The sequence below is a fragment of the Oryzias melastigma genome, linkage group LG3 (genome assembly GCF_002922805.2).
Source record: "Oryzias melastigma strain HK-1 linkage group LG3, ASM292280v2, whole genome shotgun sequence".
In the NCBI taxonomy this organism is placed as follows: domain Eukaryota; kingdom Metazoa; phylum Chordata; class Actinopteri; order Beloniformes; family Adrianichthyidae; genus Oryzias; species Oryzias melastigma.
This window is the reverse complement of record NC_050514.1, coordinates 25327839-25348914: the sequence shown is the minus strand read 5'-3', so window position 1 is coordinate 25348914 and position 21076 is coordinate 25327839. Positions and strand designations below refer to the sequence as shown.

General features: G+C 36.8%; 1 protein-coding gene across 2 annotated transcripts; it reads right to left on the bottom strand.

Annotated features, from left to right (window-relative positions):
• Positions 1-31: 31 nt before the first annotated feature.
• On the bottom strand, positions 32-13792 carry chrnb4 (cholinergic receptor, nicotinic, beta 4 (neuronal)). Of its 2 annotated transcripts, XM_024295889.2 has the most exons (6): positions 12024-13792; positions 8729-8874; positions 6526-6570; positions 6184-6293; positions 4297-5350; positions 32-1984 (listed from the first exon to the last, which is right to left on the bottom strand). In XM_024295889.2, the coding sequence occupies exons 1-6, from the start codon at positions 12145-12147 to the stop codon at positions 1820-1822; spliced, it is 1644 nt and encodes a 547-aa protein (XP_024151657.1). In that variant the 5' UTR covers positions 12148-13792; the 3' UTR covers positions 32-1819. The 2 variants fall into 2 exon arrangements, with proteins under 2 accessions (XP_024151657.1, XP_036067054.1); XM_036211161.1 differs by lacking the exon at positions 12024-13792 and having other exon boundaries at positions 8729-10214.
• Between the last annotated feature and the right edge of the window lie 7284 nt (positions 13793-21076).

Below are 21076 nucleotides of genomic sequence, written 5' to 3'. Positions count from 1 at the left end.
CAAATTGCTGCTTTGTTGCCACAAATTAACCTTTTTTTTTTGCATTTTGCTCGTACAAATTAGTATTTTGTCCGCACAACTTAGCATTCTGTGCGCGCATAGTACCACAGTACAACAAGTTTGCATTTTCTACACACAAATTAGTATCTTTTTCCCTCAAATTAGCATTTTATAAGCACAAATAAGTATCTTGTTCCCACTTGTTCTTGTCTGCACAAGTTAGCATTTTGTGCGCACATGGTACCTTATCCGGAAAAGTTAGCATTTTCTGCACACAAATTTGTATCTTTTAATCTCAAATTAGCATTTTGTATGCACAAATTAGTAGCTTGTTCCCTCAAATTAGCATTTTGTATGCACAAGTTGGCAAGTTGAGTTAAAAAAAATACTAACTTGTGGGCACAAAATGCTAATTTGAAAGAACAATTTATTACCATTCTTTAATGTCATCTCCAGGGCTCCGTAGAAAACACAAGTTTAGCTACAAAAGTCATCTTAGTAAAATAAAGAAGTAAAAATGCTTTTACCCATTTTTCAACCCTAAAATAAGTTTTACAAAAGACTCCTCTTTGCTGGCTTTTCTTTTTTGAGCTCTCACAATACAAAGAGACTGAGCTAATACAAGACAAGCATTAAATAACAATAACATGGCTATTCTGCACATAAAGTGTTCACAGGTGAACAAACAAGAATATGGGTCTCCTTTGATTTATTTAAGGACAATAGTAGAGTGGATTTGTGCAATATTAACAAATAAATCTTTTTTGGAGTCATGTCAACGCACTTAAAGAAGCATTTCTGCAACCCATTCCCTATATGAAAAAGAACTGCTGATGCATTAGGGCTTCTGATCAATAAAAACATGTACTGAATGTTGAATATGACTGCAGCACAATTTGTTGTTGAGAAAAATGGAATGGATTTTTTTTTTAACTTTCTAGTAACAGAAAAACTGTGAGGCAAAGACAAAAAAAGCTGCAAATAATTCTAAAAACTGTAAATTGCAGGAGCAAAGCTTTTCAGAGCTAAGGCTGTGTGCCATCTTTTGATTTAAAGGACCATCTGACAAAATAACCAACAGTGTGCACAATCTCTAACGAGCCTACTCAGCACAGTTTATTGAACAGTAAACCTTAAGTGTGGCTGTGTGCATGTGTTTGCTCACACAGACCACTCTGCTTAAACCCAAATTCAAAACTCACTAAACTAAAATAAAAAGACTGCCAGGTTAAGTTCAACCCTTATTTTAACCACAAAAACTTATTTTAATATACTCACTGCACATTCATTTTCTTAAATGGGCACCTGTCTTTCTAGATTGACAAGAAAATCTCACTTTTTCACTAAACACTCCAGGGACAACATTTATCAGCAGAAAAACAGATTTTGGAAAGCACTTTGGCAGAACACTGACAATTTCACACCGTGTACATTTATGGGTTTAATCAGACTAAAAGAGGACACATTTTTGTTTTTATTGAATTACACTGACATGGTAAGAGCACATCAGCTAAACAACATCTATAGCAGAAGACAAACTATATATTTGCCTATTAGACACATTTGTGTAACACTTTCATACACTTGGGGGCAGAAAAATCACTTTTAATCTACGTCTGCAGAATAGAAAATAGTATTTGAAGCCAAACTGTATTGATAAGTAATATGTAAAACAATTTCAAACATCCTTTGGTTTTTCTGACTAAAATCTGGTTTATTGTTGTACTTTTTGTCAAAATTAAACTTTCTTGGCCTTGATACTCTAATAATACTCTATTCTATTTGATGTTAATGAGAGGTGGTCTTTGCTCATCGCCCATCAGATACGAGGCTTGTCCGAGCTGGGCTGCTGGTTGGGAACGATCTGAGTCTGGAAGACAGGCTGGAGAAACAGACCCAGGGTCCCCACCACGCAAACTATCACAAAGATCCACAGGAACATCCGATCCACCACCATGGCAACATACTTCCAGTCCTCGATCACCTGTGGAAACACAACGTTCAAACTGAATTTAGTCTATTTAAAATCATTTGTTCATAAAAAAAAAAATAAAAAACTGTGCTGTTAGTTTAAAATACACATGCATGTATTTGTAGTGTGTAAGTTTTGTATGTATTTGAAGGTTTTAGGTGCCAACAGGTGTAAGTAATAGTTGACTGAAATCTACATTAGGCAGTAATATTGATGCACTTTGGTTAATTTATTGCTTCTTTTTATATTTCTAATCAATCCTACTTTGAAATCATCCTCCCACTTTTTTTCCTTTTTCTTTTCTACTCTTACCCCCATCACTAATATCCTACTGTCTTCTCTTTTCTGTCCGATCCAGTAAAAAAATGTATGCAAATATAATTAATTAAAAATAAAGTTTAGCCTAAAAATTACTGTATTTTTGTTACATTTGAAAATGTAGTTAAAATTGGATAAAGTATGACTGGTTTAATGTAAACATATCCACATAGTTTTAAAAGAAATAAAATAAGTAAATTTACTGTTTTTCTGTAATAAAGAGGTGTTTGTTTTGAGAATATATAATGATAAAGTTATGATACAGTGAATATTTTTTAATAAAACAATTCAGATTGGCTTAAATATTTCAAAAATTGTTTTATGCTGCTTAAAAAACATCTTTACAAAAACTTCTGACAAGCAAATATGGAATTAAGCTGAATTAAGGGTGTTTTTGAGGGAAATGTCCCTTGCTCCAGACTGATCGAGTCCCGAATCTTGCATTTGGTCTGTATTCAGACTGCTGCAATTGATTTTAGGTTTATTTAATTTTAAGAGCTGACAAAAAGGATCGGTACACGTTTCCATTTCTGGATTCAAAGAATCTCCCAGTGAGGAGCAGCGACTGTCCCGCATGGGAGAAAGTTGCTCAATAACGAACTTGCCGGTGCTGTCAGGGGATGATTGTATGGCAAGCCAAAGCTATCAAAAATCACCAGGTAAAGCGGATATGGCAGTACCACGTTTTACGGATAATAATTATTATTTAAAATATTTAAATGTTCCCATATTTAGTTTTGATAGAACAATTAATACCAAAATAATTTTAACGGTTTTATTTATGATTTAATTTGGACATTAGGGGGGTGGGGCGAGAACATTTGTATTTTAAGGGGAACTCCAGAGGGATTTGGTATTTTCCACACTATTTTTTAGCATTCTTTTCTCTCGGTTTTTGTAGATTTGGTCTAAAGACATGTAAATGTAATCAAAAACTACATGTTTTAGCATTTTGTTTGTGTTCATAGTTTAAAGATGTTTGTTTTAATAAATAGGCCTCAATGACCAAATGTTTTGATGTTGCATATATAAATATTGTATGTGTGAAGTACATTATAAGCTTATTGACAATATGATTTGAAGCATTTCCAAAAATGAATTTAGCTTTTATCTAGTTTTTTTTTTTTTTTTTTTTTTCCTTTGTACTGATCCGAAAAATGATCCAAACCACCACCATAAAACCGATCCGAACCTAGTGTTTATGATATATAGATTGTCGGGAAAACTGTGAAAAGCAATGTTTATCATGTTAAAAGTTGTTTTAATGAGCCTGAATTCATCAGACCACATATCAACGGGTTTCTGCTCCACAATTGTTTTTGCCTCTCTTTTTAAATTGGCTACGGTGGCTGTTTTGGTTCAGTTGTTCTGCTCCGAGCACACAATGGATTCAGACCGAGGAAACTCAGAGAGAACCGAAGTTCAGTCTGATTGGAAACAAATCGAGACCACCTCGAAAGACGGGTCAGAGAGCGGTTCCTGGTCCCGGACCAGGGTCCACTTGGGTGTAATCAGATTGAAAATTTGTTCCAGATTATCGGGAGAAACGAACTCTGGTCCACCTTAAGTGAACCAAATGTGCCCAGTCTGAATGCACCCAAAATGTTTGAGTCTTAAAACATTCACATCTACCCACCCACTTCCCAAACCCCCTTAGTTCCTTTCCGGATCACAGGGATAGTGGAGCCTTTCCCAGACACTGCTGGACCAAGGTGGGATACACCCTGCACAGGTTGCCAGTTTGTCTCAGGACCAAACAACCACAACCACTAACAACATCTGTCTAGGTCTATTGATTTTATTCCTTCTCTGTCCAGATCTTGAGAGGCAGGTAAAAGAAGCTTTCTTTTCGATTTGTATTAGTGTGGAAGGACAATGAATGAGCAATGCGGAACTAAAACCATTGCATGGATACCCACTACTGTGTTTTGTCAACTGAAAGCAAAAAAAAAAAGATAGTGATTTGCAGTAGATTAAATAGAAACTTTCAAAGCATGCATACATACGCTCTGATCATCATCATCTGCCATCATGTGCTCAGCCACAAAGTGGACTCCTTTCACAGCCTCTTTCACATCAGCTGTCCACTCTGAATTGCATCTTTGCTGATAGTCTTGGGTGGGAGTGAAACTACTGTGGGGATAATCAGAGGAGCTCAAATCCCCCTTCCTGTGTGTCAAGCCATACCCTGTGGTAGGGGCTAGATTTTTGTGTCCTGGAGTGGAAAAGGCAGAGTCAGAGGATAGTAGCGCAGAAGACGACAACGTGAAACAAGTTTTAGAAGTGTTTGAGGGGTCCAGGCCCAATATGGATCTTCTGGCCCTTAGACAGCGCTGCTGACGCAACCTTTGGCGGCCAGAGAAGTTACTGGGGCGTCTCATGAACAGCAAAGCAGGCAGTTTCTCAAGAAATATTAACTTGACCCAGGAAGGCATGTTATGGGTACTTGGAGAGCGGTGGTGCACATTGAGCACACAAACACTGGTGATGATGGAGAAGGTCACCAGTACCATGGTGAACATCAGGTACTTCCCAATTAGGGGAACATCGTGCGACGTAGGAGGAACAATCTTTGAAATCAAAAGCAGGAACACTGTAAGTGCCAGGAGAACAGAAATACAGAGAGTCATCTTCTCTCCACAGTCTGATGGTAAATAGAACACCAGAATGGCCAAAGAGGTGATCAAAACACATGGAATGATGAGATTTATGGTGTAGAAAAGGGGCTTCCTCTTGATAATGAAGTCATAAGTCAGGTCCACATAAGTGGGATCCACGGGGTTGACGGTCCGTCTGCCAGGAAGAGCTATGATGTCCCACTCACCACTCGGGGTGAAGTCATCCATGCTCGCTGCCTCAGATTTCAGGATCAGGTCAATCTCTGTGTGATCATATGTCCAAGAGCGGAACTTGAGGGTGCAGTTCTGCTGGTCAAAGGGGAAGTGCTTGACTTCGATCTTACAGGAACTTTTATAGATGGCCGGAGGGAGCCAGTTGACACTTCCATTGAAAATGACGATGACGTTGGTGAAGACTGTGACTTCGTAAATTCCATCAGCACTGTAAAAAAATTATTTGAATTAAGAAATACTCTTACTCGCAGTTTTGATCATAAATTATTTTATATAGGTCCTCTTCTGTGATTGAAATACTACAAGAACATGTTAAAAACACACAAAAAACTATTTCAATTGGAGTGGGTCTTCAAAGCTTAAATCTTCATTCTCTTTCACAAAAAATGAAGGTTAATCCCATTGTAATAAATAAAAAGAATTCACAGACAGACGGTTCTCAAGCATTTTTTTTCTAAAGCTACATACACACCGCGTAAACGTGCATTCCTGAATGTGAGTTGAGCCCATAGTGTTCACACTGCACCAGCAGGGAAGGGCTTCTTTTTCGACTCTTTATTAGCTTATGTCCACCACCTAAAGTTGGAAAGGGTTTGCTGCGAAATATCGAAAGCCGTGCAAATCTCCCAAGTTAGGAACGAAACAAAAATGGTTTGGTTTATTGCTAGAGTTCTTGCAATGGCGCATATGGATTAGATGTCAGCAGAGTAGCCTTGGTTTATCTTTATCTGAAAAACAAATGCAGACGTTGTCAGGTTTGTCGCCGTGTCGTGATTCACCAAAATAAACCAGCTACCCTTTGATTTTGGCGAGTTTCCGGGTCCCTGACTGATCAAATGTGACCTAGTTTAGCTGGCAATGCGTTTTATATATAGAGTCTAAAAATGGTTGTAAAACATATGTGGCTACGCATAAATGCAAGAGTTTTGAAACACATACAAGCGCTTTTACTTAGACTTTTCATTGGAAGTGGCCAGTTGAACATGTGTGAACGTAGCATGAAATCTGTTGAAAAAATTTCAAAACTGTAAGAAAGCTTACTTGTTGTACAGAACGATGTCCGGTAGCCAAACATGTCTGGATGGAATACGCAGTTTCTGAATACCTTCATATTTTGCCGGGTCCCACGATAATCTGTAATCAACCCAATGCTGGGGAGACAAGGACAGCGAGTCACAAACTCTTCAGTTCGATTTCACTGCTCATCCACAACACCAGGTTCAATTACACGCCTCGTTATCAGTGAAATATGTTTGAGCCACAATTACTTAAGCATTTTGTTCCACATTGAGAGGAAGAACGGACACAGCTTAATTCAAGTTCATCATGAAGGACATTTCCCAAAACAAAGACTCTTTTATTGGTTACTAAGATAACACTTACCTGAGTGATCCAAACGTTTGTGGTCATGATTTGTTCTCTTTCATGCTGAAAAGTTAGAAATTTGTATTAAATATTTGAAAGCAAAAATCCAAATACAGCACATGAATGACTTAAAATAACTATTCTTGAATAATAATGAGAGATTATACTGTTGCCAAAAATAAAATAATACTGAGAAAGTTAATAAGGCTTTTGTGGAAGGTTATTGCTATGGGTAGATCAGACCTTCTGTTTCCATCCTTCCTAAACCTAAAACGGTTTATGCTGTTTTCTGAGCAGCTTCATCCTGCATGAGCTTTCACATAACTAAAATACTGTCTTATCAAACCAGGAGACAAACTTCCACAAATCAGCTTCACCTTTTAGATGTTTCTGGGAACGAATATTTAGTGTGACGGCACGTGACCAGCAACATTTTTCTAGAGTAATAACCTACAAGGTCACAATGATGAAATGCCCTCACTACAGAAACATGAAGTCTAAAAGAAGCCGGTTCAGCAAGAAGGTATTCAGATATCAAAGATGCTTGCTGATACTTTCTAAAAAAAATTCAGACTTTTGTACTTTAGATCTAGGCAGTTTTGTTTGACTTTTTTTAATTATTATTATTTTCAACAGACCAATATATATTTTTTTCCTTATTTCATTTATTAGTGTCTTTGACAGGGACATTGCACATTAAAAGTTCTCTCTGCAAATCCACAAGAGTTAGCCAAAAGGCTATTTATCCATCTTTTATTTATCCATCCAACGGTTCTGTTAAGAAAAAACAAATTAACTGCTAAATACGAGTAGTACAATATGAAACTATCAGATACACTACTTTGATTTTTTGTCCAACTTTCAAACAAAGGGAAGAAACAAATGTTTCTCTAATTTGCAGAAGTGCAATTTGTTCATAAAAATAAAGGGTTAAAGACATGCAATCAATAAGGTGTTTGAATGGAGATGTGTATACGCTTAAGACTGTAATGGAAATTATTTTATTGAGATTAAAGTCAGAATTTCTAGATGCTTTTTCCTTTTTTTTATTCCTTCATGGCCTTAATCATCTTCCGTAGGCTTGAGTCTAAGACCAAACACATTTATAATCCACAACTGGGGGTGACAACCCACAGGAGGGGTGAGCACAAGAATGCATCCCACCCCCAATCAGGACCATCTGATAAGCATCATCCACTACAACAGGAAGAGTGAGGGGTCATCTTCACCACAGATGTGGGCTAAATACAAAAAATTTACCTCCACAAGGCTTCAAATCTTTGTGACAAGATAAGAGCAATCTCTTCCAGTGCTGAACTTGGTAAAATAAAGTTATTAACTCATAATTTCCTTGAAGATTGCATTTTTTTATTTTAAATGCCCTAAGCAGTTTGATTTAATCTGACTCTTCAGCTTTTCTAGGCGGGTATTACTTCATTACAAAATCTGGCAACAGCTGGGCAGCCACAGCCGGATCACGGTGGGAAGCAGCTCTGATTGGACGATGTATAAATGATGTGTAATATAAAATATAATTTTGAGCTTGATTGTATTATTTGTGCTTTCTTTCATGACCGTGTCAGCATATTTTCAGGCGGCTTCTGTGTATTTTCTGATTTCGAGAAACGAAGACTAGAAAACAAACCATGAGACGACAAATAATTGCAAGTGTTTTTGCGTTTGCAATAAAACAAGGCTTCATTTAACCCTGCTAGTTCATAGAGCTGGAATAAAGTAATACTAAATGGCATTTGTCAGTTAGGAACACAACTCAGACTCATAAACGGAGGCTGTGAGTGATCCTCCTGCCGTTGCCCATAAGACTGGGAGGAGATTCCCCTGTAAATCAGCTGGAAGTCTTGATCGCTGTGGCTCAAACAGCTTTATGGCCCCTTTTAATCCAATGTGCTGAAGTTTCAATCTGGACGTGACACAGGCAGAGATCACAGCTGACCAGATCTATTTTCCACTTCATCCATTTATTCAGAGCTGTGGCCCTGAGGCGGAGACGGCTTTGTAATTAACTGCTTTCTCAGATGTTTGTGGCTCATGCTCGGTCATTTTAATCACCCCGCTTCTTTTGTCCAAGCCCCCTTTTTCCCCCCCACCATCTCTGTATTTACAACTGGTCTGTTCTACACCTCCCACAAAAACATCCTCACAGATGCATCCACATAAATAATTATACACATTTTCAGGGTTTGAGTTTTCACTTCCTTACCACACTGATGAGCTGTGCGAGGGACACTTGCAGCTTCACTTCAACTCTCTCGGTCCTGTTAATGGCGGGGCGAATGAGTGGATTGTAGCGATCCTTTCCAAGCAGCATGTTCATTAAACGCTCCTCTGAGTCAGCACTGCTGCAGCCTGTGGTCACACACTTTGTTATTTTCGTGGGAGCTTTGTGTTTGCACATCGAAAAACTCTGAACATTACTTTGTTGTACAACAAACCCGAATGATTCAAATAGATATTCAGGAAAGTTGTGAGGATAATGAAGAAAAAAGAGCACCATCCAGACTAATTTATTAGAGTTAGTTGGCAGTTGAATACATTTACACCAACAGAACATGAGGTTATCAGGAGAAAGTCCTCCATAAAACATCTGATCAGACCATGAAGGCAACAAGGGATGGGAAAAATGCACATCTCCAGTACAAAGTTGGAATAAAGTTTTCTAAAACACCCATTCAGATCAGCTTTTGATCTCTTTTAAAAGAGTTTCCAGTGTTTTTTTTTAAATTATGATTATGCAGGTTTGAGCCAAAATCAAAAAACTTTTTTTTTCTTGGACAGATAGTTTTTGGACCCTCCCCCTCCCTGTTACAGAGATCTCTGAACAATAAAGCTTGTGGCCTGTCTGGGATATTTTCTATGCCATGAATAAACTCTTTTTCAAACAGCATTATTTTAATATATTATTTATCTACTATGTTTTGTCTTGTATCTACTTTTTTTATCTATATTCACAAAAATTCAAATAAATGAACACTCAGAAACACATTTTAAGCTTAATTTTTTACAATTTTTCACCATCACAAAAATGACACAAGAACATGTTAAAAACAAACATTTGGAATTTCATTGAAGTGGGTCTTCAAACAATTTAACAGGGGTGAAATGATTGATAAGTTGATTTTTATTCCTATTGATCTGTCTAAGGCTGAAGTTGTTAAATATATGATTATAAAATTATTTCAAAAGGAAATTAAAAGATTATATTGACCTTCGAAAATATATTTAGGATTGAAGTACGGTAGGTTTATTTTATTATAATGTGATTTATGGAAACTCTTTGTCATGTGACATACAAGACATGTGACCATACAGTGTTGTAGAATGTTCTAATAATGTTCGGTTAGTATTATTTGATGAGGAAAACACGAACTTTATGAAACTAAAATGTGAATGGATTTGCCATTCATTCTGGTTTAATTATTTATTTATACACAAATTTAAATAGATATAAAAGGAATCTGGAAAACTTCAGCTGAAATGTTCAGTACTCGGTATTTATCTCTTAATCATACTGGTTGAAGTTTTGGCTAAAGATGGATTGATTTTAGGTCAGTGAATTGGATCGTTCAAAATAAACCAATATTCTTTATGAATCATATCTTCAACCACAAAGTATGGTGTGAATCAAATCGTTAAAATTGTTCCACCCTGATTTTTGAACTTTTTTGAGTGATATTTTAAACAAGTTATATTTACATTTGGTTTATATAGGTGAGCTGAATAAAAACATTAGCGTGACTTGCTCAAGGACGCTTCATAAATCAGCTATTTGAGTTAATTTGTGTAAAAAGTAACAGTTTCCTGGAGACCATCTATAAAAAGAAGTTCTTACTGCTAATGTGCTACATGTTTGATTTAATGATCATTGCTTAATTTCTATGATGTTGCACTAAAATGACCTGTTACATGAAGTACTAAAGTTTAACATTAAAAGAGTTTTTTTTTTTTTTTTTTTTTTAAGATAAAAGGGGCTGCGTGGTGATGTGTCGTTAATATGTTGCCATCCAACCAATACTGTTCTGGTTTAAAGTCATAATGAATAAAGAAAACCTACAAATTTAAGTGACTACAAATGTTCCTAAGATTGGTTTGCTTTGGCATCTTTATGGTAAACTTAAATATTTTACAAGTATTATCTTACAGAAGTTCAAACATTTCCATATGTGGCTATAATGTCTTTTTTTAAACTGAAAATGTATCGAAACAATTACCAAAATTTTCTTTAACAATAAAAGTTGGCAAAATACTATATCTGGTTAATATCTTCAGTAGATCATTTGAAATTTAAACTAACCAACAGAGTTAGATTTTATTTAAATTTTAAAAATCACTTTTTATTGATAAAACTTTGTTTTTTATAGAAATCACTTACATTGAAATACATGTTACAAATGTTGAAATATATTTATTTTTTTTGAAACACCTTAAAAATAAAACAAATATTGAATTACTAACCAATGCCTACACACTTTGAAGAAACTGAGTTTACAGATTCTTAGTAGAACTGAATAAAAGTCAGTCCTGTTATTGCCACACAGATTTTTCATCTTTTGTGGAGTTTTCTGAAGCTCTTTTCTAACTAAGATTCAAGCTGTGTGTCATTATCAGCTCTAGAGTCCTGCAGGTTTGCAAGGGGAGTTCTGGCAACAGTTTTACCCCCCCTGCAGGTTCAGTGCACCCACCATGACAGTTCCTTTGTCTTTGACCTGGTTGAAGTCTCACCTCAAACCTCGGTGACACACAGTCAACAGATGGGGTGTCAAAGCACTCTGGAAAACCAACCTAAACAAGCCTTTTCCCACAAAGAGAACTTGGACCAGTCCAGCAGTGTTCAGCTGCTGTGCATGAATGGATATTGTTTTTATAAAAGCTCTTAAGCGTGTTAGTTTGACATACTCTGATTGAGAGTGAGGTCAGGCATGTTCATGTACAGCTACAGCAAGTTGAGGTGGAGATGAAAAGGTCATTCTGCACAGCGCTTTAAAAACTCATTATTCTACCAAAAAGCTGTTGGAGAAAAGAGATTGAAACCATTGAACACTGTGGAAAAGACCCAGTGGAACAATGGAGCAGAAGGATATTCATCCTGTAAGCAAAGTCTAATGAAAACACAGTTAAAGACTTTTGTTTCCCTAATAGAGGAGAAACTTCACTAGATTGCAAAACTAAAAAGAAACCAAACCAGAATTGTGCCACAAGATGAACACTTAAATGGAAATGACTGTCACTTCACGCCTTTAATATCATGACCGACTCATTAAGCTGTCTCTAATTGGGCTGAAGTGAACGATTAATAAGTGATTAATTTAAAAAAAAAACAAAGTAAGTATATTCAGAAAAACTTATGATTTATATGCTATTTTCCTCATTTCTTTAGATTCTGGATGCGTAAATGTAACTTTAATTCACTTGATTTTTCTTTTTTCATCCAAAAACAGTTCAAACAAACCCTAGCATGGAATAATAGACTCTGAATGGAGGACAAAAGCATCACTTACACTGTATCAAAGCGGAAAAGTACGTGAGGATGACAAAAGGAGCCAAACTCATCCTGGCAGCACCATCTGCTCCGCGGGAGTTGTCGGGCGCAGAACCGGAGCTGCGGCGCTTCCCCCCAAACATGCCGGAATCTGCGCGCTCGGTCCGGTCACTTCAAACGCACTGAGCTGCTCTCCATTTGCTCCATTGGTCCGGCGGCTAATGAGACACAATCCCCCACAGCGTCCCTCGACCTCAGGAGGCTGCGCTCCGCGCTGTGCGGTGAGGTGCGGCGCGGTGCGGTGCCCTGGCGCGCTGCTCTCTGTCCACTCTGCCTCCTGCAGGACCTCTGGTCGCTTTGTGATCCGGTTTCACTCCGCAGCTGCTTCTGTTTCAGGGTTCTGGTTCCTCAAACTCCTTATACAAAAATAACTCAGAGTATTTCTTTTTTAGAAAAAAAAAACAAAAACTTTAAAATGTGCTACAAAACAATCAAAATAACAATTAAAACTGTCAGATGGTTCCAAAGTTGTCTCACGAAAAAGGATCTCTTGACCAGTTTTGCCCTTTTTTTATTGCATCTCCAGAGTCAGTGGCACAAAAAAAAAAAAAAAACTATCAAGCTTCTGCTAGAAAAATAACTATGTAACAGATTGAACATGGGGCTTCAGCAAAAAAAAAAAAAAAAGAAAAAAAAAAAAAGATGATTGTTTTGGAAGGTTATGATCCAGAGATGATTTGAATAGGAAATTCAACATAAATTTACCTTTGGTTTGTGAGTTTCTGTACAGACATTTGCCTTCAAGATAGATTGACCAAAACAACCCAAAAAAGACCAATTGTAACGAAATCACAAGTTTCCTACAGAACGTGTTGGTTTATGACTGTCAGAGTTTTAAATCATTCCAGTTTCTATCTTTATAATCCAGCTGCCAACAAATTCTCAGTTTCCTAAGATCACTAACACGTCATTCTAGATGTCACATCTGGGTTTGTCACTTTTCTCCCTCTACAGCTGACACAACCTGTGAGGTCTTTCTTAGGTGGAATAATTCCCAGAGTTCTCTCTCCGTGGCAGAAGACTATAATAAATCCTCTGATTCTGAAAGTGACATTTTAGTGGGTCCATGCAGTCAGAGATGCAGCAGTGCAATCTGTGCAAAGCAGATTTACAGTCCCAGATCCTCATTATGACTAGTAAAAGATCCATGTCAAGCATGAAGAGCAGCTCCAAGGACTCTCCTGGGGTTTGGAACTGAACCCCATAGAGACCTCTACTCTAGGCCAGTGCAGAACGATCAATAAGAGCTGACCAGTTATTGATCTTTTCTTCCTATTTTTTTTTTAAATTAAACTAGGAGACACAAAGAGCACAATGTATTTAATTATTGCAAAAATTTACACAAATGTGTGTTGTTAGTGTTGCAATTGTGCAAGTATTATTGTTTTATCGTGTAAAATCTACTTTTTAAACTTTCAAGTGTTTTATCATGTGATCTCCTCACAAAAAACAACCCCAAAGTGGTATTTTGATCCATTCACTAATCTGAACATTCCTCTGCTCTCTGAGCACCAGCCCCTTCCAACCCACAAAAACAAGCAGGTCTTAACATTGTGACATCACAAAGTGGGGAACAGCCCCTTCCAGGGCGAATGCTTACACTTACCCAGGCTATCACACACACACTTCTTCCAGAGCTAGCGGTGATTGACAAAACCTTTTATTTTTATGCACAATATACATATCCATCATTTTAAGACTTTTTAACAACAAAACATGAAATACATAATTATTTTATCCTTTTTAATTAATAGTTTGTTATTTTATTATTTTGTGTCTCATGAATAATTAATACATGTTCATGTAAAAATGTATAAAATATGGTGGGGGTGGTAAATTACGTTTTAATCACTTTTCTGCTTTCCGTTTTATCTTTTTTATTCTGATATTTAACCATTTTACTTTGTTTGAAAATAAAAGAATTTCAAATGTGTTTTGTTTAATGTTCATGTAAAATTTGAAGCGGAGGAAGAACCGTCCAGAGATTATGGCCACAAATGGTCAAAATGAATTTAACAAGCCTCGATCCAGATCATTTAGAAAATGTCTTTTACTTTATTATATTAGTGTTGAGAATTTACAGAGACTCATGAAAATGTTCAATATCTATAATAAAATTAGAAAGTTCTTTGGGTGAAAGCTCAGTGGGTCTGATCCTATACATTTAAATGTAAAAATACATAACAGACTGAGCAAAAAATATTCTAACGCCTCCAAATAAAACATTTTCCTTCACAATAAAAAAATTTGGTTGCTCATATCAACTCCAATTTCAGTTTATATGATTCCGCTGCAGTCTCTGGCAACATCTCCTGAATGATGTCTCAGTCCAGTTAATATATGTTTAACAGGAAACCAATCTCTTAGAGGAAATCAAGTGAGATGCTGGCTGCTCTCATTTTTGTTTATATCTGACATCAATGCCCTGGGGGGAAATTTCTCAATGACCTTTTCTAAAGCAGAGAAAGCTTTTTTGTCATTTAACTGAGAAAATACAGCAGCATTGCTGCTTGATTTTAGCTTATTTTCTTGCATGCACTTTAATTGGCATCATATCATTGTTAGAAACCTCTCATTGTTATTTGAGGACTAGTTTTGATTATTAATCTAATGCTGTAATATTTTGGGTATTTATTTATAAACTTAACTAAGTGGCTTTGGCTTCTTTCGGAAATTAAAATAAAAGAATATTGAGATATGCAGCCACAGGAGGTTAGTATATGTGACATGACATTAAATTCATTGAAATCACACAAAAAAAAACTGTACTTTTCAAATTTGCAAACTAGTTTTCAATCAATCATTTGTAGAACATTTATAAAAGCAGAGGAGTCATGAATATAAACACAAAATAAAATAAGATAAACAATATTAGCAATAGAACAAAAAACCATAAAAGTAATGAAACAAGCTGGCTCACAAAATCTGCTAACTGGAGTTTAAAACCTGATTAAAAAGATACGTTTTTAATAGTGACTTAGAATCACTGACAGATCTGGCAAACCTCACAGAAAGGGGAAAGGGCCAACTACAAAAAGTTGAAATAAAGTTAAGAAAAGCCTCACTTCCCGTCTGTAAACAACTTACAAAACCTTTTACGATTACAGAATACTTAAAAAGGTAAAATATGAAATAATTCACAGCCTCATCTTTCCAAACTTCCCTAATCTATTTAAATGTATTTCCCTTGTTCTCTCTGCTATACAGTAATAAAGATAAACAGCTAGTTTGACCTCCCAAACATTGAAATAACCTCCTTTTATATATAACCATTACAGTATAAAACTCTCATTTTAGATCCCAAATAAAACCGTTTTCTTCAAAAGCTGAAGAGATTAAGGTGAAGACTGACTTTCATCCAGTTTTTGTTGTATTTTATGGTCATTGTGTGTGGTTGTTGTACATTTTTATAAATAATAAAGTGTGTAATAATTCGGCGCCTCATATTGTGAGCTTGAATTCTCAATATTCTCGTTCAGTTTTGTGATATTTGTTAATAGCTTTTGTGATATGTGATAAACTGAAAGATTGTATAAAAGAAAGAAAAAGAAAGATGCTGAATAATATCAGATTGTGACTGTGATTTAATTGTTAAAACCGTGTTGGAAGACGTACATTTGGATCCAACGTGGGAACCTTCTGAGTGCAGATGTGTGGCTTTCGTTGGCTCCTTCTTACAGCCCAAAGACAATGTTTAAGGTAATTAATGATTAAGAACTGCCCCTTAAGTGTACACTCTGCTCTTTCCCCCATGAAACTACCCAGGATTAAAACACAAATGGATAATAAATGCAGAGGAATATACTGCTATTTATACACACTGACTGTGATGAATATTGAAAGCTTCAGAATAAAACTACATTAAAACATTTATACTATTATGATGGTGTTTCTTTTGAAATGTTTCGTCATTTTATATTAAAAAATCCAAGGTTTCTATGTTTGATTTTTCTTTTTACTAATCCACATGTTTAAAAAAAAAGAATAATTAAGATAAATGAAAAACATTTGATATTGATTTTGCAGAGAAAAAAGGGGGAGAGGCTCGTTGAGCTTCTGCAGGTTTGCAGTGGCTGGTTAGTTTATGTCTGCGAGACATTTTTCTGTGTGCCAAAGAAGCATGATGGAAGAGAAATGGCTAATCTAAGAATTGCTGCTGTTGCAGTACCATGTTTTACCACTGCAATCCAAACCTGTGAGAGATATATATCAAGAAGGCAGTTCATTACCTGAAGTGCTTGGCTCCTGAGTCCCAGGCTCATGTAAAGATATTGATCACCTAGACTTGTCGCTTCGCTTGAGGGAGAATCAGCTCATCTCACTCTCTGCTTCATGCAACATATTTGAGGACAATGGCAATCTATAAAGGCATTAGAGAGTGTCTAACTTGTCATATGGAAAAGCAAACTGTATGTCAGGGTGCACAAACTGCAGGTGTACTGTTATTTTGAAAGTCATCTTGGAAGAACAGCTATACTTAATAGGCAGAAAAACTGAATTTTTCAGTTTTAAGCCATGTATATTGGAGGAAAACAGGGAAATTGTTTAAAACTCAGGTTGGATTCAGACTTGAAAAGTCAACTTGTCTGGATTGAGTCCTAAACCTTGCGTTTGGTCTGTATTCAAACTGCTATCTGCTGGAGAGTTCTGTTTCGAACCAAAGCTTGTAAACAAAACCATGTGACTAAAGAGCTCTTCAGTCATTGGCCAGGACTTACAAGGGTGGATCAAAGCAACAAGAAAAAGAATCATGGAAATCCTATTCTTAGCCATCCTTGTCGGGATTACACTTTTATATGATGCTTTGGTACGGCAGAAACATTCTTCAAGGTGGTTACTGAAAGGGCGGCAGCTAAAGCACGCTAATAAGTGTTTAAGACATATAGAAAAAAGTTGTTTTTAATGAGTTTTCATTCATTCAACCTCATTTTTCCTGTGTCATCATTACTCCGCTACTCTGTTTATATCCCATAATGCCCAGCTACCGTGGCTGTTTTGGTTCATTTGTTCAGATCCGAGCACAGAGCCTATTCAGACTGAGGAATCTCAGAGTGAACCAGCTCAGTGCAATTGGATATGAACCGAGACCACATCAAAAGATGGGTCAGAGAGCGATTTCTGGTCCCGGACTAAGGTCCGCGTGGGTGTATTCAGACAGAAAATTTGTTCTGGACATTTAGGGTGAAACAAACTGGCTGACTTTAAGCAAACCAGATGAAAACATCCTTATATTTAGAAAAGTTAGGGACAAAAAGGAACTTTGATATTGTATTTGTCTAAAGAAATACAAGTTGGCTTTCTCTTAAACTCTCCGACATTTTTTTTTTTATTTAGAAAAACGTTCCCGGTATTTTTTTAATCATGATTAGGAAGTTTTTACCCAAAATTCCACAACAAAAATGTCTTAAAAAGCCATTTTTCATGCTGATCTGAAGCCTCTGTTTCGAAAATATCCTCTGAGGGGGCGTGGCTTTTGGTTCTGACCTGAGAAACCCCGATCCCCCTTGTGTCTGATTATGATTATGATCGCACCTTTACTTGATTGTTCCTTCAGATTACTATTTTTATGGAGGACTGTCCTCTTGGACAACAAGCTGTTTATCTGGTGAGGGTTTGGCCTAAAATAAGCTCTGACCAAGAAGAAAAAAAAGGACCAACAAAATTTCAAGTGCATGCATTCGAATGGAGCAAAGCGATCTTGTGATTAGCATATTTTCTATGTCACAAATACAAAAATTCGTAACTATTATAATAAAGAAATATTCAGATATGTAATTTAAAGCTCAATTTTCTTTACATATGTCCCCCATCATGAGAAAAATACCACAAGAACATGTCAAAAACAGTTTTTATCTGAGTGGTTCTTTGCGTTTTCCTGATTTGCAATTATTCCTTTCTGTATATCATACACTTCCATAAACAAGTGAGGATCAAAATAAATTTAGCTAAAAAGAGGAGAGAGAAAAACACTCACATTACATTAACCTCAAAAAGTGTAAGCATCCAAATGTTTAATATTTGGACATAAAAATAATTGAACTCTTTACAGTTAAATTACTCCTATGGAACACTTGCAGTATAATTGGGTTCAGATTATTAACTTTACAGTTTTTTTTTTAATAAAATAAAGTTTAATGATTTATTCAGACAAATAACTTCAAAGAGGTTTACAAACCAGCAAGGACCACTCATTTTTAAAAGAGCACTACCCCTTTGAAGAACAGCCCTAAAGAAACGAATAAATAAATGTCGCTTGCAGGAGAGATTCAATTTAAAGTTTGGAATCAGGCCCCATGCTGCATGGGCATATTTTCAGTATATCATTACTTACTTGCTATCTCTTCATTTACGGCAATGGGCGCCCTTTGATGGTTCGTGGTGTGCCAGTAAGTTCACTGGCAGTTCAGACTCTCAGTGTTCATCAGATGTGAGAAAAAAAAGGCTCTGAAACCACTTAGTACTCTGAAGACCAATCTAAGTGACCCACTTCTCTTTAGGTCTGGTAAACATTTGGAACACATTTAGATATAAAGACGTAAAGTCACAAAATTTTCAATGAGAAATTAATTTTACTTAATCAGTATTCAAATTTTATGACAGAAATGTAAAGATAATGACATGAATTGACAAGTTTGTATGTGTTATGGGTTTTCTTTCCTTTTAAAAGTCTTATGAACATAAACAGGTCAGTGGCTTTCAGACTGAGTCATAACAAAATGGGACCGCGTGTCTATCTGCTTGACCCTAAGGATTAAGGGTAATTCCTTAAAATAATATGCACAATATGCAGATCCATCTTTGCAAAAGTTTGGATGTTGTTTGTTTTTGTCGGAGAAATGCAGATACGCTGCCATAGAGGCCAGCTCTAGGAGGAAGTCATGAAAGTCGCAAGGAGCGGAGGGCAGAACCTCAAAGATCGAATCATCTCACTTCAAGGTAGGAAGAGACTTCACAAAAATAACTAATTTCATCAATTATTTGTTCTTTAGTGTGACAAAGGTAATATATGATCATATAAATGGTTATAGTTTACTCTTAAAGGCTAAAGCAGGGGAGCCCTAATCCAGGCCTCGAGGGCTGGCCTCCTGCTGGTTTTCCAGAAATCCTGCGTTATCTGCTACCGATTACCTGGAGCAGGTGAGTTTGGCCAATAAGGAGCTTCTATGGCAGGTTGGTTGGAAATCCAACACATTCTCACTCCCAACTAGTTATATATGGATGTATGGATTGGGCCTCGTCCGTGTCACTTTTTGAAGTTTTGGGTGTCCCCAACTCTTCATTTTTTGACATGCTGACTGTTCCCATTAATCCCATTAAATCACAGACTGTGGCCAGGTACCAAGCGGCCCTCACACTGGTAGCGGTCTGAGAGCCGTTTGGTACCTGGCCACATACGCTAGTCAGGGGTCCTCAACCCTCGGGGCACGTATCGGTCTCCTAACCGGGTCTTGCTTTCACATCCATTACAGGATCTAGTACAGCATCAAGGGTTATAGATCCGTGATTTAATGGCAACAGCCAGTACGTCAAAAAACAACGGTTAGGACCCAGTTAGGAGACCGGCTGTTAAGTTATTTGTCCATATATAACTAGTTGGGAGTGAGAATGTGTAGTGAAAAACCAGTTAGACACCGGTCCTCAAGACCTGGCTTTGGGTACCCTTGGGGTAAAGCATTTCATGACATAGATCACAGATAGGAAATTCCAGGCCTGGAGGGCCACAGTGTCTTTCCTGATATCCAAGTCCTATTTATGACTGATTACCTGGTTCAGGTGTGTCCAGCCAATTAGAACATGCCAGAACAGAGTATATTGAAAATCGTGCAGGAATGCGGCCCTCGAGGCCTGGAGTTGCCCATCCCTGATATAGACCCTTTAACAAATCTGAAAATGCCCAGTTCTCCAAATATTCTTAAAATAATATGCCCTATTGGACAAGGTCATATCAGTAATTCATATCTGATTTGTGTAATTGTTGGTTTATCCATCAAACATGTCATTCTGCTTCAGTGAAAGCATGTCTAAAAGCAGGACTGAAGAGTGGGGGAAATCTGCAAACAGAACAGACTACGACACCACCTGCTTACAGGTTTTTTCTGCAGTTCCAGTATGCTTATATTTCATAAAGATGCATGAAGTCAAACTTGTCTTGGGTAGATTTCCATACGGCTTGAATAAATCAGGCGTTGCTCTGCTCCTCCTTTGGACTCAAAGGTGTCCCTCTCCAGACATTCTTGCTGAACCTTTTTTCTCCCCTTCAAATAACCTTTGTGATGGCAGCTTGAGGCAATCCCTCTGGCATTGCACACATTCATTTACGTTTCATACAACTGCAAAAACAAGTTCCCAAGAAATGAGTCAAAAATGTTAAAAATATATGTTTAAATGAGCAAAAAAATCTACCAACGGGGATTATAAGAAATTAAGTTCGAGTCACTAAGACTTTTTCCTAAACTAGGATTATTTTGCTGTTGAAAAACTTTTGTAATACGATTGCATCACTGCAATTACAGTTGACAAGAATCAGTTCATTCAGCTTTAGATGAGATCTTAATGTGGTTAGAAAAGTGCATCTAAAAGATCTGAGACAAGTGTCTTATCTCAGATCTTTCCTGTCTGCGTTCTTGGTCAAAGCAGAAGGTTGCAAGAGCACAGAAAGAATGAACTGACAGAGAGAACCAGGACGTGTTTAGACAGACAGTAAGTTTAGTTGAACATTTGTGTCAGAACAACAGTGACTGACTGATCTAGAAGATCTGGATGAATCGAAATCCATCCTGATCTTTTGGACCAAAAGTTAAGAAAAACAAGCAGATCATTTTTTGTTTAGAAGAATGGAGATCTGAAAAACTAAATAAGTCTGAATTTATCCCACATAAAAGATGCACATAATTTGAATTCTGCCCAATTCAGTCTAAACTGAAATCAACACAAATTCAGATTCTTTAGGACAAAGCTACGCCTTTGTTTTTCACTGTGTCATAAACATTTAGTATAAAAACAGATTCGTTT